The sequence below is a fragment of the Pygoscelis adeliae genome, unplaced genomic scaffold, assembly GCF_000699105.1.
Source record: "Pygoscelis adeliae isolate BGI_AS28 unplaced genomic scaffold, ASM69910v1 Scaffold608, whole genome shotgun sequence".
NCBI classification, from domain to species: domain Eukaryota; kingdom Metazoa; phylum Chordata; class Aves; order Sphenisciformes; family Spheniscidae; genus Pygoscelis; species Pygoscelis adeliae.
Genome location: NW_008825407.1, coordinates 31,484 through 55,802, shown reverse-complemented (window position 1 = coordinate 55,802; position 24,319 = coordinate 31,484). Strand labels below are relative to the sequence as shown.

The following is a 24,319-nucleotide window of genomic DNA, read 5'->3' as shown; positions in this document are numbered from 1 at the left end:
CCCTTAGCACACACCCGACAGCCGTGGGCCATCACGTTGCGTTTTAGTGCTCCGGGCTGGAGCTGAGCTCATCCCAACGTGCCTACGAGCACATCTCCTGGCCCCTCTGAGGTCTGAAGAGCTGGACACACAGTGCCCCTCTGCTTTTTTCCTTCTGGATTATTTAACTTCTGCCCGTGGTTTGAATGAGTTTCCCCAAACTCTGTGCATTCCAAGGAGGAGCGGTACGAGCGGGTGTTGGCAGCTGTTCTCTGACTGTCCCTGCGGGCGAGGCTTTGGCTCACGGTGTCCTCTTACTTGGTGTTGCAGGTCAGCCTCAATGATTCCCACAATCAGATGGTCGTTCACTGGGCAGGAGAGAAGAGCAACGTGATCGTGGCCTTGGCCAGAGACAGCCTGTCTTTGCTCGGTCCCAAAAACAGCGACGTAAGTACTGCAACCTGGCATTGTCCCAGGGCGCCTTCTCTGCCGGCGGCTGCTGAGCTACAGCCTGTGTTTCTCGCGTGTGCTGGGAAGGTGAAAGAAAGGCCCGTGAGTTTGAGTTCAGAGGCAAAAAAAAAATTTTAGTATCCTCTGTGTTGCCCCACGGGTTCGAGCCCTGAAAGGCTGGCTCGGGCAATCTCTAAGGCTTTCCTCCCCAGTAGTTTTCTAAATTTTTACCAAATCTGTCAGAAGGGAAACAAGAGCTTTGCGCTCCTCACGCTGGGGCTTCTCCTTTGCAGGTTTACGTGTCTTATGACTACGGGAAGAGTTTTAAGAAGATTTCTGAGAGGTTCAGCTTCAGCGGGGGGAACAGCAGCGAGGTGGCCATCGCCCAGTTCTACCACAGCCCGGCCGACAACAAGAGGGTGAGGATGTGGCAGCTGGTGCCAGCGGGGCTCCTCCGCAGGGCGGCGACGCTTTATCGCCGGCGATAGCATGAACGCGGCACGGCCCTCAGGCCAGGGGAACTGGGTGTGCGGCCACCCCGACCCACACCCGTGGGTCACGCTGAAAACCTGCCTTTGCACAGGTCAAGTGCTCACATGGGCCTTTCTGCTGCGGCAGCGGGGAGGGATGGGCCCTTCCCGCAGACGGGGACTGAAGGCCGTTTTTGCATGGTCCTCTCGCTTCCCGGGAGAGCCCCTCGGGCCATCCCGGGAGTCCCTGGGGCAGAGGCAGGACGTGCCGGGCACGCTGCCGTACCTCCTGTATGGCTCTGCGATGCTCAGGAGCATCGGAGTGTGGCGGGAGAGGGGGCGGCTGAGGCAGGCAAATTCCTCTCTTTCAGAGTTTGCTCTTCCAAAGGCTCCCCTGGGATGTGTGCCTTTCTTGCTGGTAGCCTGAGCTCTGCTCTGACCTCCTGGAGGCTGACCGCCTGCTTTCCTTCTTCCTTGTGTCCCTTTCTTCCCAGTATATCTTCGTGGACGCCTTCGTCCCATACCTCTGGATGACCACCGACTTCTGTGACAATATTCAGGGCTTCTCGATTCCCTTCAGAGCAGCAGACCTCCTCCTGCACAGCAGGAACCCCAACCTCCTCTTGGGCTTCGACAGGTCTCATCCTAAAAAACAGGTGAACACTTCTGCTTAGATGGGAGGGCCAGCGTCCTGCCTCTACCCTGCTCTGGCATTTCCCCTGGCCTGTTATGTGCCCCACAGCCCTTACGGCATGCCGAGAGCCACCCTGCCTCGTGCCAGTGCCGCATGGGTTCGTGCTTTGACCATCCAGAGCATCTGATCTTGGCAGAGCTGCCCAAATTGGCCAGGACACCCCCTTCCTTACAGACCAGCCTGGTTTCTGACCTCTGGAGCAGTGAGGATATAGTACCTGCAGGATGACTGCCTTAAACGCTTCGGTTCCCTTTTCCTTCATTTATGCTGGTCCTTCATCCGCACTGCTCCTGACCGTATCGATCTCCCCAACTATTGCGGTCATCATGGAGCGCTGGCAGCTGAGGCAGGACTGACCTCTGCAGTATTTCATGTGGGCATGTGGTTTGGCTTTGGGTCTTGCATAACAAATTGCTTCTTGAAAACAAACACTTTTTTTTCCCCTGGAGCTTCTGGGTAAAGTTTTGTAAATAATAACAGCACCTTCAGATAGACACAGGCAGCGTAAGCAAAACCTGGAGATGAAACAGCCATCCCCCAACATGTGAATGGGGACAGTCGAGCAGGGTACGCGCACAGTCCGTGCTGTTTGGAGTCCGGTCGTAGCAGGGTGCGTGCTGGGCGCTGCTGATGCCTTCCTGGGGGGACAGAGCTGGCCGGGAGCGGTACCTTCCCTGGGCAGGCTGCTGGACTGACTGTCGAGACTGGAGCCTGGCCATATCCACATACCTGCAAAAAAGAGGCAAAAATTGCAGCTTGGGTGCCACCATAGTGCTTGGAAAAAAACGGGCAAGTTTCAGGAACACGTGCCCTTCGAGGGATGTTTATCGCTGCTGCTTTCGTTGGTGCAATGAAAGATACTATCTCTCTTCTTGCCCTTGGCCTTACTGATGCCCGCAGATCTGCACCAACAGTGTGTCGCTGCACTTCCCGGCCTCCGAGGGGGAGACAGCTCTGCCCAGATACCTACCCTTGATAACACACTTCATGAGTACATTATAACAAGTTATTTTTGTTTCTGAGTTAGTGTAAAACCAGGTGGATATCAACAAACAGTGGGAAACCCTTCTGGTAGGAGTCCAAAGCACAATTTTTTCCTGTTTGGGTTATTCTTCTGCAGCTAGAAAGATTGCTGTTGCTTTGGGTAGCTGCCACGTAAAGAGAAGTCATCAAAGTAGTTCACGGTTTGCAATGGACGCACATCCGTCCTGCCTTTGCTGCCTGAGGTTGGGTCTCTTAAAGGATTGAGTCTGTTTGGTTGCCCAATCCCACTGGCATCTCTCACCTTTGTTGTTGCAGCTCTGGAAATCGGATGATTTCGGCCAGACGTGGATAATGATTCAGGAACACGTGAAGTCTTTTTCTTGGTACGTATCGCACTTGTGTGTTACGCCCAGCTCCTGTCTTCTCTCACTCCTCACTTCTTGCCTCGTTCGCTGCCCTGCACAAACCAAGGATCTGGGTACCAAAGCACGCTCTGGCCCTGGCGCCCTGCTCCCCTCGCCCAGCAGAGACCCTGTGCTGCGGGGATGTGGCACCGTGGTGTGACGGGAGAAAGCCACCAACACAGGCACCCGGGGGTGCTCCACATTCCCTTCAGTTCTTGCATGCCCACCCCATCTCTTGAAAGGGCTCCTGCTCCTTGGTACCCGCTGCCTTCTGCATTGCTCTGTGAGTGCAGAAATACCACCACCACCACCACCTTTTTTGTTCTTTCCAGGGGAGTTGAGCCCTACGATAAGCCGAATACAGTGTACATTGAGCGGCACGAGCCTTCTGGGGCTTCGACTGTCATTCGCAGCACCGATTTCTTTCAAAGTCGAGAAAATAAAGAAATAATTCTGGAAGATGTTGAAGACTTCCAGCTCAGGGACAAATACATGTTTGCAACAAAGTCTGTGGTAAGTATCACGCGAGCAATTCACCGCCAAGGGTGATGGTCGACGCTTTGGTACAGTACCACCATAGCCACAGCAGGCAGTAGCTCTGCTTTCAGCTGGGACCTGTGTCTAAAGCGCAGCGAGAGCATTTGCTAGGGACGATGGTACTCACTGCTGTACCTTGCAGCCTTCGGACCTCGCGTTTAGCTTGTTGTGGAGGTGTCGCTCAGACTATCTGCAGCTGCCTTCCCTGCTTGACCTAGCACTGCCGTGGACAAAGCAACACCTACCGATGCCACTCTCCCGGCGGGGCTTGGAGCAGCGGCGTTTCCTTACACCTGCCTTCAGCAGGCTGGGCAGAAATAGGTCAGACTGCAAAGTGCTGGGTCCTGGGGAAAACCACAGGATGCCTGGGAAGGCAGATGAGGCGGGGGTGGCAGGGGAAGGGGGGATGTGGCTCGGCAGCTCAGTGGTTAGGAGGCCACTTGTCAGAGAGGATTACCATCAAACGTGGACTAGGTCCAAGTAGCCTGATGTGCTCCAGCCTGGTAAGAAAGCTGGATTTTCAGTTTGCTTTCCTTAGAAAAGAGGATGTGGGTGAGTGACAGCAGTCTTTTGGTCCCTCTGCAAGCCCGGGCCCCTGTGCTTTTTGAAGCTTTCACTGAGGGCAAGTCCTTTACAGAGACACGACACTGGAGGGGTAGAGTCCTATTCGTTCTAGAAGTTAAGGAGCAGTTTTCTTTTTAGAGGATGCCAGCATTGCTTTTTCCCCTGCTGCTGCCATTGAGTCTGTTATAAGGAGCAGACCTTGCTCCTTGCAAAGCCATGTAGGGTTTCCTAGGCAGTAAGCAGCAAGTGTGTCACCTCCAGTCACCCAAGCGGCCACAGTGGTGTCTGACGCTGGCAGGGAACGTGTTTGCAGAGCACTTTCAGTTTCTCAGAAGTCTCTCTTGCAGGTAGTACAGCCTGCAACTCTTAGGGCCCGTCCCCTTGGCGCTCTGCCTGATCTGAAGCCTGCTGTGGTTTGCAGAAGATTTTATCTAGGTTTGCTGTTCGTGTTGGGTGAAACACAGGGGATGGTCTGTGTCTGTGGAGAAGCCACCGGGCTCAGGGGGCAGCATCCTGAAAGCATTGATCGGGACCTTTCCAAGCACAAACTCAGTTTGGGGGTTCTTCAAAGTTGTTTCTGCTTCTGGAGGGCTCGGGGGGTCACGGGGGCCACCGTCATGCTTTCTCCTACAGCTTTAACGACTGCTGTTATGCTAAACAACATTTAAATCACCTGTATTCCGTGCCGAGGCAAAGACCGATGGGGAACACAGAGGCTGGGAGGGAGGCCGGCCTGGCTGCAGACCCCTGATTTGGAAATTATATCCCCGGGTCTGGAATCGGGCACTTGCATCAAACCTTGGCCACAGCAGGAGCGGCGCTGGGGAGCAGACGGGCTGGGTGGCAGAGGCATGGAGGACTGACTTCTGCTCCTCTCTGTGGGAGGCGCAGTTGCTTAAGGATACAGAGCCTGGGAAAATCAGGCCGCTTATTTTTGGAGCCTAAATCTGTGTTTAGGTTCTTACCATTGGCATCCCGTATGAAATAGGTTGCCCCCAGCTTTCTACTATTTTGGCTTCACGCTGGTGTCTTTCATTTTGTGCAAATTGTTAAAAATAAGAAGGAAAGGACAGACTGCTCTGCGGAAAGAGGAGGAACTAAAACCAGCCTCCTTACCTCCGCCCGACCGGCCAGAAAGGGCAGTTTCTCTCCTTGCTGAGCGCTGCTCCCCACCGTCAGTCCCAGGCAGCCGCCACGCTTTGCCCGCACACAGGGAGGGTGAAGTTCCAGGCACGCGGTTTGTGGGTTTGCCCCAGTCTGCCTTTCGGCCACCACTGGAGACAAGGGTGATTTGGGGGGCAAGAGCTACTCCTAACGTGTCCCTCTGCTCTGCTGCAGCATTCGCTAGGCAGCTCGCAGCCGCCTTCGGTCCAGCTCTGGGTTTCCTTCAACCGCAAGCCGATGCGCGTGGCACAGTTCGTAACCAAGCATCCAATTAAGGTAAGTGGTGATTTCCGAGAAGACCTCCTCTCTCCCTCCTTTGCCAAGGACGCCCTCAGATGTCAATAGCAGTTCTCTGCATTTCACCAGACACTGCAGGAGTTGGAGCTGGGAAGGGACCTTGTGTGAGCCTGCTCGGGGGGTTGGCTGAGCAAAAGCTCACGTTAGGATGATCTTGTGGTTTACATGATGGTACTTTATTCTAGCGATTCATGCCTCTGGAGAAATACTGGAGTACCCAGAGCACTGTGCGGGGCCAGGACTGTCCCGGGTTTGAGGCTGTCTGGAAAGACATAGCCACCGACCTCCTCCGGCACTGGTGATAGAGGCTGGCAGCAAAGCCCAGATACCCAGAGAGGGGCTGATCTCAGTGCTCCATGCTTTGGCTCTGCTTTTGGGGACCTTACCTCTTCCCATGGCGTGGGGCACTAGGTTGCCAAGCACGCGCTGGTTCCACCGGCATAGCCCGGAGCATCCGTCTTCTCCGCAAGCAGAGGAAGCCCAGGGGGACAGCCAGGGTTTGCAAAGAGTCTGTGATCCGTGAGCCAGACATGCTGTGGTGTCCCCAGGCTGGCAGGGACGAAGGAGAGCACGAGAAGTACACTGGGCGTTTGGCAGAGCAGCAGGGCACGCTCCCAGCTGCGAGATGCCCTCGGCGGGGTCCAGGCAGAGAGAGATCCGGCACTGATGGGGCTTGGCACCCAGCGCTGCTCCTGGGGGACTTTGCCGGTGGTTTGTGTGGGGCAGAGGGTGAAGGATAGCGATGGCTGGAGGAGAAACACAAAAGAAAAAGCAGAGGGAAGATACCTGCTTGCCAAGTGGAAAAAGTACAAATGGGTGCAGGGAAGAATTAACTTTCAGCTAGCTAAGAGGAAATGCTAAACCAGCCTGTATGTAAACCCTGCTTGTATGCCCACACGTATGAACCCTGCTCGCCTGTCATTTACATCCCAAAGGAATATTATGTTGCCGACGCCTCAGAGGACCAGGTATTTGTATGCGTCAGCCACGATAACAACCGTACCAACCTCTACATCTCAGAAGCAGAAGGCCTGAAGTTCTCCCTGTCTTTAGAAAACGTGCTCTACTACAGCCCAGGAGGAGCTGGAAGTGACACCTTGGTCAGGTAACGTGGGATGCACCTAATCGGCTGCGGTAAATGAGAACATCGGCCGAAGTCTTTGTAGTTTTTGGCTGTGTTTGATCAAAGCATTGCCCTGATCCCCGGGCTTGACAGTCCCCCACTCCCCAGACCCAGGGAGGCTGCGATTCACTGATCCCACCTTTGCATTTCCTCGTAGGTATTTTGCCAACGAGCCCTTTGCGGACTTCCATCGTGTCGAAGGCGTGCGGGGCGTCTACATCGCCACCCTGATCAACGGCTCCTTCAGCGAGGAGAACATGCGCTCCGTCATCACCTTTGACAAGGGGGGCACCTGGGAGCTGCTGCAGCCCCCGGCGCAGACGCGCTACGGGGAGCAGATAGACTGCGAGGTAGCGCAGGGTGGGAAGGGGCAGGGGGGCGACCACGGGAGAAGCCCCCTGCAAAAGAGGCTGAAACAGCAATCCCACCACGAGGGAGTCCCTCCTCACCTTTCCAAGCGGAGAGGGCCGGACTAGGTGGGACAAGGGCGTGGGCAAGCACGGGACAAAGGTTTGATGCTGGTGTGTTTTGCTTTTCCAGTTTTCTCAGGGCTGCTCTCTCCACCTGGCCCAGCGCCTGAGCCAGCTGCTTAATTTCCAGCTGCGTAGGATGCCCATTCTCTCCAAGGAGTCGGCGCCGGGACTGATCATCGCCACCGGTACCCCTTTCCTTCCCACAGCTGCGCAGGGGCTTGGGGCGCGTTGTTGTCAGGACGTGAAGAACTTGGCAGGATCTAGTTTGTATATGCAGGTTACAAAAATGCAATTAAACTGTACGTTTTGCTGTCCCTTCTCCGCTGCAGTCCCCATACAGTAATTACAGCATGTATATTTTACTGCAGCACAGTGACATGAGAAAACTTGCCTGCTTTATTCTGATCCTCTTTCCTGCCGCTATCCACATGAAGGGTTTCTTGAACATACAGAAATTCCTGTTTGTCTCGCTCTTTTACTGAAGAAAACATTTGCACCTTTTGTTTGATCATGTTTCTAGCCATAGACTTTTCCCCAGCTGCTTTTAAAACTTGTAATAGTCTTTAAAATGTTTGCTTTTGAAGGGATTAGTTTATAGCGTGAAGAATCAGCTCCTCAATTGTTTTCACTTTGCTCACAGATAAAAATAGTTTAGAGGTGTTTGGCTTCATTTTAAGCAATTACTTTGCATTCCTCGAGAAGAATGATTTCTCCCATTCTCCTAGGCTCCGTTGGCAAGAACATGGCAAGGAAAACCAACGTCTATGTCTCGAGCAGTGCCGGAGCAAGGTGGAGAGAGGTAAGACCGCTCTTTTGCTTGCCAGGTTAGCCAAGGCGGTGGTGCAGCAGGTAGGACGTTGGCAGCAATGTAGATAAGTGACATGCAGCCTTCGGGCATTAAAGGTGACGTCCACGTACACATCCAAGAGCTGTAGCTGGAAGGTGCTGAATATCCCTTAAGACAAAGGCAAAAAGGTCTTTGGATGAAGGACCACACGTGGGTTGGCATGGAGAGGAGCCTCATGGTGAAGGCGGTGGGTTCAAATGCAGGAGAGCTCCTCCTCTATTTCTTTTCTTCAATTGGCAGGCCTTGCCCCTGGCATGGGGCATCTGGCTCCTTTTAGACAGGACTGATGGCCAGGACTTTGTATGTGAGAGTGTCTGGAGAGGCTCCGGCATCTTCCAGAAAAATGGGATGTTGCCCTCGGTTTATGGGGAGTTCGATGCTGTTTACTAAGTGGGTGTTCTGGTCTGCGGCAGTATTTGTGGTCTGCCTGTGCATTCTGCTGCGAGTGTAATATGGTATTTCAACATCTGCAAGCTATTTAATCCCGTGAATTAAACAGCCTTCTTTTCCTCCCATAAGTGCTGCGCGGTCTGGGTTAATGTCTGGGCAGCTGCAGCGGTGGTGGGGACACGCCACAGTTCTGGCTGCTGCCAAAGCCGACCGTGGTGCAGAGGCTGGCCCCGGCTGAGGTCGGGTGCCTCTGAAATTCAGCTGGGGAACAGCCATGGGGACCCGCTGTTTCTCCCTGCGGGAGCCTTGCAGCAAGACAGGAGCGCTCACGGCCAGGGAAGGGTATCCGAAAGCCGAGACTTTCAGGTGCCAACCTCCCCTGGCTCACAGGCAGGTTTGTGTTGAAGTGCAATTAAAACATGCCGAGGAAGCATTGACCCACGGTTAACAACGCCGAGCTCCTGACTTGTTCGGGCCCTTTGTATCGCGAGCAGAGGTGCGGAATGACCCAGCAGTGTAGTTCCTCAGCTGAGAAGCAGTAACGCAACTCCTTCCTCTCGGCTTTGGCAAGCAGCAGGCTGGAAGGCTCATTGCTCTCCAGATCACTGGTATGGTCTCACACCGCGGAAAAGAAAGAAAGAATGCATTCAGTGCCCTGCACATGAACATCCCCAAGTGCATTAGCGCATACTATGGGCAGAGTCAGGCACGGACAAGCTCTCTATTTTCATCCTGAGCTGTGCTGGGCTCCCCAGATAGGAAAGCAAAGGTGATTTTGTGTTGGTGGTCGCTAGAGCTGGAGGTGAGCATCAAATACAAGTTTCTTTCTACGGGATGGATTTTTGCACACCACGACCCCATTTCTCTTTGAGCATTCAAAAAACCTTACAGCCTGAAAACCAACACTTATCTGCAGTCCTAGGAAGGCCTCGCAGACATGACAAAGAGTTGCAGACTGAGAGGGGGAGCGATTGACTCTGGTTTCATGCAATGGCACTTTGTCCATTAATTCTTTCCCTGCGCACAGCACAGGAGGAGGACAGTCCGGGGCACAGCGCTGCTCTTAAACACAGCTATACATTTAGGGAAATTGGGCTGGCTGCTCTTGACAGCAGATGTTGGCTCATAAACACTTGAATCTCTGGCGCCTCCAGATACTTGCCTTGGCCCAGGCCACCCGAAACGTTAGCATAGGTCAGGCTGCATTTCTGACGAAGCATGCTTTCCAGCCAGGCTTTTCTCTTAATTCAGCACAGCTCTGATGTACCCCTTGGCACCTTTTCTCTTCCAGGCGCTGTCTGGACCCCACTATTACACCTGGGGTGACCACGGTGGCATTCTTGTGGCCATCGCGCAAGGCACCGAGACCAACCAGCTCAAGTAAGTGGTAGGGCAGGGACATCGCCTCTGGTGCTGGGGCTGGGAGAGAGTGCCCTGCAGTGGGCAGGACCTGCCCCTCTGGCAGCTCTCCCAATCTTCCTTCTCCCAGGTACAGCACAAATGAAGGGGACACCTGGAAAACATTCACTTTCTCAGAGAAGCCGGTGTTCGTGTACGGCCTGCTTACCGAGCCCGGGGAGAAGAGCACCATATTCACCATCTTTGGCTCGTACAAAGAGAATGGCCACAGCTGGCTGATACTGCAGATCAACACCACTGACGTGCTGGGTAAGGGGACGGGCGACAGAGTCGTCGCTGACGCTGGTTGTGCAGGTGGGAGAGCCGTCCTGTCTCCACCCCATGGCTCCGCAGGTTACGCACGCCAATAAGCCCTCGCCTGAAACCAGCCGGTCCCCACACCCCACAGCCTGTCCCCAGCACCCCTGTGGGTGCACGTGAGATTTTGCCATACCATTTCCGGGGGGCTGAGAGCAAGGAGGGGGCATGGGAAAGGTTTTTGGAAGCCCAAATCAACCTAGGGACCTCAGGCTATGAACCAAACTATTTAGTCATCTAAGGCACTTAGAGTCCCACTGATGAGCATGGAAGTTGGGCGCCTAAATACGAATTGGGCACGGAGAAAACCTTTGTTGCTCTTGCCCTCTGTCCTGTTTTCCAAAAGAGACCCCAGAGAGATGCCTTCAAGTCCCGTTAGCAGCAGACCGACCCCGCTGTCCCATGGGAGCCGGGGGAGAGAGGACATTGCCTGCGGGGGCTGCGGTACCACCGTTGGTGTTCGGGTGCCCTGTCCCTCATGTCTCTTGTCCACGTGGACACGGCTGCTGAAGGCTCTCGCATCCCCTGCGCTCTCCCCGTACCCCCTCCCTCCTCACTGAGGGATTTGTTGAAAAGGAAAGGGGAAAAAAAAACCCTTCTGAAGGCTTGTGCCTATGAATGTTTTATAACCCATTTCAGCTTTGATTGTGAGACAGCATTTTAATCAAAGAGCAGTTAAACCCAGCAGAGGAATTTGCTTGACTAAAATTTATAACTGATTCCCTTGACGTTTTGTTAGAAACGGATCTGTTTGGTAACCAGAACCACTTCATTTAAATGAGGCACTGCAAATTCACTGTCACCGTGACGGAGCTGCTTGTTGCCTCCTGTCACCCAGTGCCGCTGCACGCTCTAAGCTGAAATGCTTTCTGCTTTGCCTTTTCTTTCGGGCCAGGGCTAGAGTCTTGCAATCGGGGAAACCGCTTATTTTGTGCCAGAGGAGGGCAGGGAAAGGGAAGGGCAATGGGCATTATCGTGGCGCATGGGTGGGTGCCAGCATGCCTGCCCTTACTCCAAGCATCCTGGGTCTCAACGCCATGATGCCACTAGCCGTAGAAGTTAATACAGCCTCCTTGGAGCCTGCTGCTCCTCCCGAGAAGTCTTTTGCACCTCCTTTGAGAGCAAGGCTCTCTGCGTGTCCCCGGTCCCTGGAGCGCAGCGCGGCGCTGGCGCAGGACACGGTACCACGCTTTGCACATCCTTGCCGGGCACGCATTGGCAGCAGTGACCACGGGACATCAGCGGCTCTCTTGCTTTTAAACCCTTGGTCTGGGTTGCAGCAAAGGCTGTGCCTTTCTTTACCCCAACCTTGTTGCTTTCTCTTAGGGGTCCCTTGCACAGAGAACGACTACAAACTGTGGTCACCCTCTGATGAGCGAGGCAATGAATGCTTACTGGGGCATAAAACCGTTTTCAAAAGGAGGACTCCTCATGCGACCTGTTTCAATGGGGAAGATTTTGACAGGCCTGTCATGGTCTCCAACTGCTCTTGTACAAGGGAAGACTTTGAATGGTAAATACCAATTAATTTCTTTTAGACTGGATTGTAAGTCTGAGATAAATATCTATGACCAATTGCTCAAAGTGAACAAACATCCAATTTACTTAGCTCTTTGTATCGCTGCTTGATTTTATAGCAAAGAGGAAACTAAATAGACTGAAAACATCCTTTCATTAATAACAGGGCATGAGACTTAATGTCTTTAGAGCTTTCGAGAGCCTCAAAAAGGTTCTATAGAAGAGGAAAGTGTTGTTAATCCATTACCTTCTTTCGAATGATGGCAGACAATTTCCCATCACGTATAGCGATCCTCCACTAAAATGCTTAGTGACCCTTTAGCCGCAGGGATGCAACTGGCCCTGCTATATCATTTTTATCTGCAATTTGCACATTACTGACACTGTACAGCTCTCCGGATTAGGAAACACTCTGGCAATCTGATGCAAATGTTTGGGGTTAGTAAGTGAACTGTTTTTCAGGGACTGGACTTTCAGCGGAGCTCATGGCCAGACCGCTCGAGTGCCCGGTACATGCCGTTAAGGACAGGGGTTCAGACCTGCCCATCCAATGCTGAGACGGAGACTGGAAAGGAGTCTGGCTTGTCATGAGCAGACTGGGAACAGGGCTGGTGGGATCTGACTCCTGCCTCGGAATCACAGCCCTGGACTCCTTGCAAAATCAGACTGACATAACCTCTTCCAGGGCATTTTCCAAAGAACAGACGCAGTATAACTCCCATTTAACTGACAGGAAAAGCCAAGACACAGACCAGTGACCTAAGCCAGCTAGCAGGAAAACTGGGACTTGGAGCCAGATTTTGAGGGCACCTTGGCTCTGCTATGCCTTGCTGCCTCACCTACCCTAGTCTGCTCAGCCACTGGCAGGCTTATTTGCAAAATGTTCTTGAAAGACAGAAGCTGTCTGGCTGTAAGATATTATTATGCAGCTAAATACTGGTAATAAATGAATGGAGTTCTGAGATACTTTGGGTTCTTAAAACTTCTATGCAAAAATAGAGGAGGAGTAATAGTATATCATGGCTGCCTTTTTTCCTTCTCCCCCTTCCCTCCTTACATCTTTCTTCTCCTTGCAGTGATTTTGGCTTTAAACTGAGTGATGACTTATCATTAGAAGTTTGCGTCCCTGACCCTGAATTCACTGGGAAACCGTACGACCCGCCAGTCCCTTGCCCTGTTGGCTCAACTTACAAGAAGACTCGAGGGTATGTGTTGTACTTGAGAGGGGAACCTGATCTTCCAAATGCTGTGGTTTATGCTATGGGTGATTAAAAAACCCCCCAAAACCCCAAACCCCACACACAAACGCCCCATGAGTGGCAGTAAACAAATTGCGTGTTTGGACGTACATTGCAACTAAGCACCACTGCTTATTCTAGCTGCTCGTGATGGTGTGTTAACAGTTTCCATGAAATAAACTGGCTGGCTCTGTATGTTGCAGCTACCGAAAGATCTCTGGGGACACTTGTACAGGTGGAGACATTGAGTCGCGGCTCGAAGGGGAGCTGGTACCGTGCCCGCTAGCTGGTGAGTACGTACAGGATTGCTGCAGGCACAAGGGCTTCATTCATAAAACCTTTGGCTGGTGCCTGAGGGACCAAGCACAAATTCCCAGAGGGCCCTCAGACAAAACCTATGACACAGGAGCTGAAATGCCTCGGTGGGTTACAAATCCATCATCTCCTGTCCTGTCCAGGGGCCAGAGAGCTTCTGAGGGACCTACTCAGGAGCAACTTCAGCCTGTGGAGCAGAGCCCTCTCTGCTCCTGAAGTCAGAGGAAGCTGAAGCCCTCAGAGCAGGCTGTGGGCAGGAGCCCTCTTATCCCAGTCACGTCCTCGCTGTAGCGGGCTTGAACCCAACCAGAAAGACGGGAGTTAGACCAAAGATACCCCCATCCTGGAGAAACCCTTGGGAAGGTACCACTCTGAGACAGGCCAGCGTACGCACTTGAACGATGGCTATTTGGGGCCAGACCAGGGCAGACGCTGCCCTTTCGTCCTCACGCACATCCTGCCAGACTTCGCCTCCGTCCTTATTTTCTCCTCTCAAACGTATGAGGCACTGAAACGGTCTCATGCCTCTGTGCTGCCAAAGTTATTTGCATTCTGCTCATTACAGCTTTAATTTAATCTGCCGTCATGAGCTGCGTGATTAGCATGCTGCCGCGCAGCAGCTCGAGAACGAGCCTGAGACAGGGAAGAGGCTTGTGTAAGGGACGGGGTGGCTGAGCCAGCGCTGCGGGCAGGTCGAGCCCGGGGCCGTGGCTGAGCAGTGCCACAGGGCTGCAGAGCAGCCAGCCCCACCAGCGTGAGGTTTCCCTGCATCGGCCTAAGATTTTTCAGGATGCAAAAAGTATTCCAGGTGCAAAACAGCCCAGCGGGTGCCTGGGGAAGCGTTCTCTCTGCTGGGATTCACGCCAATGCCGTGCTTAGTTTTCCTCCTCGTTCAGAGCCTGACACGTTATTCACCCCGCTGAGCCCTCTTGAGCTATTTGGAGAGCTGTGTTAGTCATGCTGAGAAGGGCCCTGCTGATTGAAAAATAAACCTGCAGTCCCCACCGGGCTGGGCTTTGAAGTGCCGTGTTCCCAGAGTATTTGCTGATCGTCTTCAGATACGTGTTGGCTCGCACCATGGTAACACTTTCATGTACAGTATCTGTTTCGTATCTCCGCATAATCTCATTAGGGATGCACAGCCAGAGTTACTTACTGACATTAGCTTTACTCATTAATAGCATTATTGGACTTTACCGGTAGTGTGCTAATGCCCGGGAGACTTTGTCCTGGACCAGGATCCCATTACGCTTGATTCTGTGCAAATTAGAAACAAAACCCACTCTGGGATATTTACTGCGGTGCCGGTGTCCCCTAGGACTCGCAGATTTACATCACTCCCACCTTTTTTATGAGGTTTTTGAGGAATGGGAGATCAGTATTTTGTTTCTAATTGGCGGCACGCTAACGTGGGAAGGAAGGGGTCACGGCGGTTTTTGCTGTCCTTACCTCCTCCTTCAGCCCCTGGAACAAACAATGGCCACAGTGTGTTCCCCGGGCACGAGTGGGTGCAGGACCCGAGTAAGGCTATTAGCACATTCTCATTAACCTAATCCCACTGAGACAAAGGGCCTTTGCCTCCGTTAGGCTGAGGTGCTAAAACGTACAGTCGGGGATAAGAAAAAAATACCTAGTATTTTCTTTTTGCCCCTTGAGTAGCCTAAAATGGCCAGAGGCATCTAAACAAGGCGCTCCCTGTTCTTGCAGAGGAGAACGAGTTCATTCTCTACGCCACCCGCTACTCCATCCACCGCTATGACCTCGCCTCCGGCGTCAGTGAGGAGCTGCCCCTGGCCGGGCTGCGAGGGGCGGTCGCCCTGGACTTCGACTACGACCACAACTGCTTGTACTGGGCCGACGTCACTCTTGACATTATACAGGTGAGCCCGGGAGCGGAGAGGCCCCCGCGGTGCCGGCCGCCCATGCCATCGCTGCCTTGCACCGTGGGCAGGTGTTGCATACACACACTGAAATACAAATGTTTATCTTGGGTACTCCTCCCCTCTGAGCTGTCTGCCACGGCTTGCCTTGCACACCTGACCGCGCTCACCTTGGGGCTGCGGAAGTTCTTCATCTTTTATTCTGATTTTTTTTCAGCGTCTTTGTCTCAATGGCAGCTCTGGGCAAGAAATAATCGTAAGCACCGGGCTGGAAACAGTGGAAGCTTTGGCCTTTGAACCTCTCAGTCAGTTGCTGTACTGGGTCAATGCTGGGATTCCCAAAATTGAGGTACGGCTATGCCCACCCGTGCTACAAAGAGGCGATTGTGTCGGTGCATCTTTCAGGCGACTGGGCCCTAAGTTGGCTGCTGCCCTGAAGTCTCATTGCTGGTGGGGCGTTACTGAACATTGCCCCTTATCCCACATGCCACTTTAATGGGTCTAAACGCAAACAGGGTATGATAACAGTCAGCCCTGTGTACTTAAACCGAGGTCAGTTTGTAAGGCTGAATCACGCAGCAGAAATGGGGGGAAAGAAAGCAACATCCTTGCACAGTACACACAGCCAGCATGGGGTACAGACAGAGTGCTGCGGCAGCCGGCTGCTCGCTCAGCAACACAGATACGTCAATAAATACACCGATCTATCCTCTTTTGTCAACTGCCTCACAGTAACTGCTGCCTGTGCCCACGCAGCTATTTTATTAGGGAGCAGTAATTACCTGCCACAGATTTCACGTAACTTTAACCAGTGCAATTGCCCTCCGCATTGCCCGCAGTAAACACACCCCTCCTGTTTTTGGTTACGACTCTAGGTTGCCAATCCAGACGGAGACCTGCGACTCACCGTCCTCAATTCCTCCATACTTGAACGACCCAGAGCCCTTGCTCTGGTTCCCCGAGACGGGTAAGAAAGAAAGCATGGCAAATAGTTGGGTGCCTTGGTATTCCCCAGGGTAACCACACAGGTACAGCCCCTCCTGCACTGCTACACTCGTAAGAGGCAAACACGAGGGAGAGCGCTGCACGAAAGCTTTGCGAGGCTTGGCCCCAAAGGGCGCGATGGGGGGACGCCAGTGGTGGCGGGCAGTGCGATGGGGTACCGCTCACTGCCCTGCCCCATGGAGCCCACTCTTGCCATCGCGTGCCCAACCGCCTCGGAGCAGAGATCACAAACTGTTTTTTCTTACAATTAAACTGCTGTTTTCCTACCCATACATATCTACTAGTAAATAACTTTTCCTGCCAGTAGAACTGGTCTGGTCAGTGGGGAAGGCTGCAGTGATGCGTGCGAAACTGAGCCACACTCAGATTCAAGAGCCAACTGCAAGTTACGTCTTTCTGAGTATGGTTTTGCCACAGCTGCTGCGCTGCAAATGTAGCGCTGACAAACCTGAGCTGCCTTTAGCCGTATGCGCTAAAGCAAAGCAGTTCAATGCAAGGTAACCTACAGCTGCACTCGCACCACAGAACCTGCAGCTAAATAAGCCTCTCTGCTGCTTGTAGATTTGCCAGCGGTGTTCATTAGAATTGCAAAGAGCTCCCTTTCCAAAGGCATGTCTTGCAAGAGACGTGGAATGTAAAGTATTCAAAAACCTCTGCTTCATAACCTGTTTCCTTTTGATGAGCGGTTTTGTTATCATTTCGAGTAACCTCTCTGCCTGTTGTCAGGTTGATGTTCTGGACAGACTGGGGAGACTCCAGAGCTGGCATTTATAGAAGTGACATGGACGGGTCATTGGCTGGGTGCATCGTTTCAGAGGGTGTGCGGTGGCCAAATGGCATTTCTGTGGATGACCACTGGATCTACTGGACTGAAGCCTATATGGACAGGATCGAGAGGGTCGATTTCAATGGGCTGCAGAGATCTGTGATCCTGGACAGCCTCCCTCACCCCTATGCTATTGCTGTATTTAAGGTATGTATGTGACGGCTTGTTTCCCGTCAGTATGCATTTCCACAGCATACATGCTCAGAGGTTGTTGGTGTATGGGGCGGGTGGCAGAAAAGCATTGAGCATGCTGGATCGAGAGTGTAGGAGCGGGCGTGATGCTCGCTCTATTTCTGCTCCTGGCACGTTCCCACGCACCCCTGAAACGAGCAGGCAGCAGAAAAGCATTGAGCATGCTGGATCGAGAGTGTAGGAGCGGGCGTGATGCTCGCTCTATTTCTGCTCCTGGCACGTTCCCACGCACCCCTGAAACGAGTAGGCAGGTGCAGTTGAAACCGGGACCAACATCCAAGAGACGTGCAGCTTTCCCAAGCAGCTGCACTGCGCTATCTTCCCCAGACTGTTTGCCACTCAGCAGACGTGGCTGCCGCTTCTGTTCCTGCTCAAATCCCAGCTCAGGTCTTCCTCATCTTCCTCCTCTTGGGTTGGGGAGACTTTGCACTCTCGATTGCCCCGTGTATCCAGGCGATTAGGGTGGCTTAGTGCAGGTAATGGCTGACGAGCGCGGCCCCAGCAGCAGTGCTCCTCGCACTAAGAGCAAAGCCTGTGTTTCAGAATGAAATCTACTGGAACGACTGGTCACAGCTGAGTATTTTCAGAGCATCCAAAAACAGCGGCTCAAGGATGGAGATCTTAGTCGGCCGATTAAATGGGATCATGGATATGAAAATCTTTTACAGAGGAAAGACAACAGGTAATTGCGTGAGTGTGCAATGATCCTTCCTGCTATTTAGAAATGTGTTCATCCCCCGTTTCCACAGGTTCCCAGGCCACCAGGCCATCGCAGCTCACGTTTCACGAGCCTGAATATATCCCCATTCCTGCAGGGTTTGAAGCACTCGGGCGCCATCATAAGGAATGTGTTTCATGAGCGGTGCACCCAGCTTCTCAGCTGCCATGAGAGATACTCCCCATTAGGGAGGGAGCCCGTAGGGCACTCAGCTGCGGTGGCACCTCATAGTTTAGGTCACAGGCCATGGCCTTTTCATGCAAAGTGCTGCACGGACCAAAAAAACCAGGGTCTCAGAGCTGCACCAACTTTGTCCTCCACTTAGTCATCCATCTGACCTGCAATAAAGTAGCGGTGGCCCCCACATGATGAATGCGCTGAAGGGATTGGCTTCATTTTCAGATGGGTGTAAGACCATCAAAGGGCTTTGCCAGTCAGCGGCCTGCAAGAGACTGGGAGGACCTTTAAGGCCCTTGATCTCCCTGGAGCAGATGGCTCTGTGCATTTCTAAGCTCAGCCTCAGCACTCGGCACTGCAGAGCTGGCTCCTTACAGGGGTCCGAAGCCAAAGCCTGGGATGGTAGGTGAAACTGGGCTTCCCGTGGTGTCTCCAGCCCTCTGTCCTGACAGTTTCCCCTTCCTCCTCCTCCTCGTGCCAGGGGAGAATGCCTGCATCGCCAAGCCCTGCAGCCTGCTCTGCCTGCCCAAGTCGAACAATGGCAGGAGCTGCAAGTGCCCCGAGGGGGTGTCCAGCACCGTGCTGCCCACAGGGGAGGTGAAGTGCGACTGTCCTCACGGCTATGTCATGAAGAACAACACTTGCATAAAGGAAGGTAAAACCACGCTCGGTTCTTGCTGCTGCTTTATGTTGAGAGGAGGTTTCTGCCGTTGCGAGAGCTCAGCATGACCTTTCCGCTGCCCTTTGGGCAAGGAGGAGTATGGCCTGTCTTCTGAAAGCGCAGCGTCACGCCTCATTCCAGCCTGTTTTTGTTTTCCCTTTTGCACCAGAAAACACGTGTCTGCCAAACCAGTACAGATGCCTCAATGGGAACTGCATAAACAGCATTTGGCAGTGTGACAACGATAATGACTGTGGGGACATGAGCGATGAGAAGAACTGCCGTAAGTGACCTGTGGTGGCATTCGCCTGTCCAAATTTAGATGTCTGCTCTGTCGGCATTGCATCTGAGCCCATGGTCTGCGCTCCCTTCATAGTCATGGAGAGCAAGAGGCGCTCTGGGGGTGCAACTCATCTCCTCCTTTGGCAGACATCCGAAGCCAGTCAGATGAGTTGTGTCCTGCAAGGGCCAATATTTCCCCCTTGACCAGCTCAGGTGTAAATGTCTAAAATTTGGTGAGACTGACGCCAGCTTTCATGTGAGGGCATGTGTTTGTCTCTTGCAGTAATTGTCTTCTGAGGCTAACTGAGGGCACAGCCAGTGCCGAGGAAAAGAGTGCAGGTAGAAAGTGTTTTTCTGTCTGCATTGTGCAGACATGGGCCTCTTGTTGAGCTAATAAGTCGAGTTCACACATTAAAGATGGAGGTCACCTTTTTGAGTAAAATTAGGGACCGCCAACATGTGCAGGAGGGGCAGATGTTCCACAGCTTTGCAGAGCCTGAAGGGTTTGGATTAGTGCATTGTGGAAAAAGGGCTGGGTTTAAAGTTAAGAATCAGTGGAGGACCAGGTGTTCCTGGAGAGATGCCATTTGTGCCCATTTTGGACTGATAAGGAGCTTATTTTCCTGCCAACATTGAGATACCAGTCAGCAGAGTCCAAGTTTGAGTTCATTGCCTGGCTCCAGGTGAGGGAAAGCCTCTTTGAGTACCCATTTCTCTGCAGGGGCTCACTGGGGGGTTACCAGTTTGGCACAGGGATGCTGCCTTGGATAGCAATGCTCATGCCAAGCTTTTCCCCTCCTTTGGCTGCCCTGTCTCATCCCACCACCTGTGGTTTCAAGGCCCCTTTGTGGGGAGCAGGCAGCTCTACAGCCTCAGCTATCTTGCTCCCTTGGCTGGGAGGCACTGCCCCTGGCTTGCAAGTGGACCTGACAGTGGCAGGAGCTTCAGTCCTGATCCCCAGACAGACAGCTCACCCCTCTCTGCTCTGCTTTACACGGAGTGCCTAATAATGACATTAAAATGCAATAACAGTAACTCAAGATACATTGAGCAAAGCTTGCAGGACGCTGTCCCTCTCCCTTCACTTCCCTGCACCGAGTACACACATTCGGGCAGCAGAAACTGTTTTCTAACCACCACCTTAACCTCCTTCTCCTCCTCCTCTCCCTCCCTGCTGCGTTAGCCACCACTGTGTGCGACGCCGAGACCCAGTTCCGCTGCCAGGGCTCGGGGACCTGCATCCCGCTGTCCTACAAATGTGACCTGGAGGATGACTGCGGGGATAACAGCGATGAAAGTCACTGTGGTGAGTGCCCTCACTCAAACCTCCTTCCCTGTCCCTGTGCAAGGGCAGAAAGCCCAGCAGTGTTTTGGGGCAGGGTGCTACTCGTAGATGCTGTAGGGCAAGGCAGTGCTTCGCCAGATCCCCCTGTTTATCCTGGCTAACAGCCGCCTCCTCCCATCATTTGCTGGGTACTAGGAAACAAGGGACAGGAGAAGAGAGCGAGGCCGTGCACTGGTTCTCCCCCTCACTCCCCTTCACCTCACAAAAGTCCTCCTGACTTTTGTGCCTGTATCATCCAGCTCTCCCGCCTTGCTCCTTGGGTAGTCCTGTGACCCGAAGCCAAATATTTGGTAGAGATTACAAGCTGACCTTGGGCAGCTGCTCAGCAAGCACACGGGAGGCGTGGGTTGCTTGGTGTTGCCATGTTTGCGGCCATCCACCTCCAGCTTAGCAATTTGGAGAGGTGGGGTGCTGAATTGAAGGAGAGAAGAGGCTGGTAAACAGCAAGGCAGTAGCTCTTGATTGTTCAGGGCTAAGGATGAGGCAGGAAAACATGCTTTCAAGATGAGTCTGCTTTGCGGGGCTGTGTAGACTGTTGCCTCTGAGATGTCAGCCTCCTTTCCTCAGTCAATAGCCCATGTGAAGCTTTCCTCCTCCTCTCCCCTGGCCCCAACAGCATTTGAACTGTGTGTGCTTGTTTGCAGAGGCTCACCAGTGTAGAAACGATGAGTTCAGCTGCAGCTCAGGGATGTGCATTCGTCTTTCCTGGATGTGTGATGGTGATAACGATTGCAGGGACTGGTCCGATGAAGCGAACTGCAGTGGTAAGCACTTTGATGTGATCAATAACCTTCTGTTGCAAACACTGATTACTTACAGCCTGAGGTGCTATAAGACAGCAGCCAACGTCTTGTGCCTCAGTTTCCCTGCTTGTTAGCTGATTCACCCAGCAGGGCAGCCAGGCAGCCCGTAGCTCAACTCGGAGTGATGTAATGCTCCAAAAGCGAAGGGTTTCTTTCCTCCAGTGCCTTCAACAGGCCTCCGGGCTCGCTGTGAATTTGCTGACAGCAAATTCAATCTAGCTTTGCTTTTTACTTGCAAGATTGCACCGACAGGCGTGCATCGCTGTGGTGGCCACAGGGCCGTCCACCTTCTGCATACTAGCCAGCAGTAGCCGTGCATTTGAAGCTCCACTGAATGGGGAAGCGGGTCTGTGGCTGCCAGGCAGCCAAGGATACTTCTGCACAAAAGGAGCTGGCTCCCTTGTTGCATGGAGGCAGCAAACAGGCCAGTGTGCGCTGATCGCATTTCACAGCTTGAACTCTGACCATTTTCTTGCCATTAAATACATTGCAGAAAACAGCCATGTTCTTTGCAGCTTCTCCACAATTAATTGATCTGAAGGAGGGGCAGATTTAGTTTGGGAAGTGGCTCCTCTTCTAGCAGCCTCACTTTGCTCCGTGGGTTTGGAAATCTAAAGAGGGTGTCATGAGTATGGAGTCACACGTGGAAGATCCGCTGTTGTTTTTGCTTACAACTCCTATTGATGCAACCTGGTTGCCAAAAATAGCACTGTTCCTAGTTTACGCCTCTCGTGCAACAAGTCCTACTCGTGTGAGCCTCATTCTTTATTTGCAGTTGAAAGTCAAAACACTCAACCGTCCTCAGCACCACAGTGTAAAACTGATGTCCCTCAGCAGTATCCTACATTTAACAGCCAGATAGAGCCCTTTCCTCATTAGAAAAGCCAACAGATGACAATGTGTTCATCTTTTCCATTAAAAAAACCAAAACAAACAAAAACCCAAAAAACAACCAAGCCAAAAATCTAAGTATTTGCATGAGAAGAGAGTTCTGAGAGTAGGCAGCACTTCAGTCCATCAGTGAAAGGCATAAGATCGTACTTGTAAAGCATTACACAGGAGAGTTCAGATAGCAGCAGCGGTTTCCATGCCACGTGGCTGAGATCAGCCCGTCAGAGCAGACAGGCTGATGGGGCCGGGGGAGCCCTGTGGAGACCACGAGAGCCCCCAGGGATACCGGCAGCGGCTTTGCTCCGGCTGCAGCCCCAGAGCCGCTGGGACAGACAGCGGGGCTAGCTGCTGTCGTGGGGCTTTGGCACGAGGATCTAGGAGATCCCTTTCAGGCCTCTGAGCTCCTGCATGCTCACCTCCTCCAGCGTTTGCTGTGCCTCGAGCATACAGGGTATATAGCGTGGTGCTGGGGATCCTGGTTGTTAGTATTCCGAGTGTGTGGCTATATAAGAAGGTTTAATTTATATTGGTATCACTTGTCTCTCATGAGTTTCTCCAGAGAGAATTACTACAGGAAAGGAGCCTACTTCAAAAAGCATATTGGGTGCGTAAACCTAAAGTTGAAATTATCTAAGAGGATCACAATTATTTGAGAAACATTTCATCTGACTCCACTGGCTGCAATTATTGCTCTTATCTAAAATAATTACATTTCACACTGAATACCTAATAGAATATTACTGACACAAGATTGTAGTATATTGAAATATCTGCAAGTGCATGTCACTCGCTAACCTAAAATTCAGTAGCGTGCAATTTAATTAAGTTGAACATTGCTTTTCTTCTCAATAACGACAAGTGCTCTCCTGGTTGAAGAGCGATATTTGTCTCTAAAGTGACAGCATAAACTAGGCTTCAACCAAGATACCCCACAGGCAGATATTTTCGTGACAGGAGCCAAAGAAAAGCCAGGGCCCTGCTCTCTTGGAAACCCAAGGAGAATTATATTTCTATTTTGTTTTGGTAACACGGAAAAGCCTCGCCTGCCTTAATTAAAGGCTGTCTCTGAGTCTGTCCCACCCTGCATGGGGGACCCTGCCACCCTGCCACGGCTTGCTTGCTCGCTGTGACGTTTCTTGCCATCTTCAGCAAGATGCCACTGCTGTCACCTTTGCCCACACACACCGAGGACTGAGATCAAAGTCAAAGAGGCTCCTGACTTTGGGAGAGCTTTAGGAGAGCTTGCTAACCTCTGAAAGCCATTCCTGCGGCACAGCAGGCTTGTGAGCAAGCACAGCACGGAGAGGAAGAGACCATGGCGTGACCCAGGGAGAACCTGGACTCCCGGCAATCTCTTGCCTGGGGCCCACGGGGTGGTCACTTGTGCTCTGGAGCTGCGCTCAGTGCTGGGACCTGCCACGGCGTAAAGCCCTGGTGCAGGTGGAGGGAGCAGGGGTGCATGGCGGCGGGGCCCGACTCGATGCACGCTGCAGCTCAGCAGGGAGGCGGCGGCGCCCCGTGCTCAGGCAGTCCCCCCCCGGCTCTGGTTTCAGCAGTATATCACACCTGCGAGGCCTCCAGCTTCCAGTGCCAGAACGGCCACTGCATCCCGCAGCGCTGGGCCTGCGATGGTGATGGCGACTGCCAAGACGGCTCTGACGAGGACCCCACCAACTGCGGTAACATGCGCCACGTGCGGAGGGGGCTCTGCCATGGGGTAGGGGCGATTTCTACAACCTCGCTGTGATAAACCTGCAGCAAACTCAGGGGGATGATTCCCATCCCTCCAAAAGCAGGCAGACACAGGGAGAAGACAATTGGGGCTGTGCCATGGCTTTTTGTAGCTAACTAAAGGCAGCTTTAAAAAAACCACACAACATCCACCCAATTCTGAATTTCAGAAAAAAAGTGCAACGGCTTCCAATGCCCAAACGGCACTTGCATCCCAACCAGCAAACACTGCGACGGCATCAACGACTGCTCCGACGCCTCGGACGAGCAGCACTGTGGTGAGTACCGGGGCTGCGGGGAGCTGCCGGGGCCCCAGCAGCGAGGGTCGACAGCCTTCACGGTCTGCCAAAGCCTGTCTCGCTGGGAGAAAAGCCCTGGTGAGATAAAGGGAAAGCCTTAGTTAGCATTCACAAGCCCTCTGGGAAATCAGCTGGTCTGTGAGTGTCAGCAAAAGGCGCAGCAGGCAGGGTTGACGGATAGGGAGGGTGCACTGTCAGGAGCTGTATTCAGGGAGGTGACCAAACCCTTCCTGACAGCTGTGCCAATCCACTTGCACCCCGACACGTTATCAGGCGAGGGCAGTCTGTACAGGGACAGAGCTTGTTCAATTTGTCTTGGAAACTTTCTGTAAGTTCCTGAAATCCA

The 24,319-nt window shown here is 52.8% G+C and overlaps 1 protein-coding gene across 1 annotated transcript in view; it reads left to right on the top strand.

The window, feature by feature from the left end:
- The first annotated feature begins 315 nt into the window (after positions 1 to 315).
- Positions 316 to 24,319, top strand: part of SORL1 (sortilin-related receptor, L(DLR class) A repeats containing) — a 38,568-nt gene continuing 14,564 nt past the window's right edge. The window contains exons 1-26 of the mRNA XM_009330398.1: positions 316 to 426; positions 723 to 848; positions 1,394 to 1,555; positions 2,893 to 2,960; positions 3,314 to 3,494; positions 5,421 to 5,522; positions 6,479 to 6,648; positions 6,824 to 7,016; positions 7,207 to 7,324; positions 7,865 to 7,938; positions 9,668 to 9,756; positions 9,866 to 10,044; positions 11,419 to 11,605; positions 12,687 to 12,815; positions 13,052 to 13,137; positions 14,871 to 15,043; positions 15,261 to 15,392; positions 15,919 to 16,010; positions 16,775 to 17,021; positions 17,610 to 17,748; positions 18,443 to 18,616; positions 18,792 to 18,905; positions 20,088 to 20,210; positions 20,894 to 21,013; positions 23,497 to 23,622; positions 23,845 to 23,952. Coding sequence (XP_009328673.1) covers positions 337 to 426; positions 723 to 848; positions 1,394 to 1,555; positions 2,893 to 2,960; positions 3,314 to 3,494; positions 5,421 to 5,522; positions 6,479 to 6,648; positions 6,824 to 7,016; positions 7,207 to 7,324; positions 7,865 to 7,938; positions 9,668 to 9,756; positions 9,866 to 10,044; positions 11,419 to 11,605; positions 12,687 to 12,815; positions 13,052 to 13,137; positions 14,871 to 15,043; positions 15,261 to 15,392; positions 15,919 to 16,010; positions 16,775 to 17,021; positions 17,610 to 17,748; positions 18,443 to 18,616; positions 18,792 to 18,905; positions 20,088 to 20,210; positions 20,894 to 21,013; positions 23,497 to 23,622; positions 23,845 to 23,952 — 3,502 coding nt within the window. The 5' untranslated portion in view covers positions 316 to 336. The remainder of the gene's footprint in view (positions 427 to 722; positions 849 to 1,393; positions 1,556 to 2,892; positions 2,961 to 3,313; positions 3,495 to 5,420; positions 5,523 to 6,478; positions 6,649 to 6,823; positions 7,017 to 7,206; positions 7,325 to 7,864; positions 7,939 to 9,667; positions 9,757 to 9,865; positions 10,045 to 11,418; positions 11,606 to 12,686; positions 12,816 to 13,051; positions 13,138 to 14,870; positions 15,044 to 15,260; positions 15,393 to 15,918; positions 16,011 to 16,774; positions 17,022 to 17,609; positions 17,749 to 18,442; positions 18,617 to 18,791; positions 18,906 to 20,087; positions 20,211 to 20,893; positions 21,014 to 23,496; positions 23,623 to 23,844; positions 23,953 to 24,319) is intronic.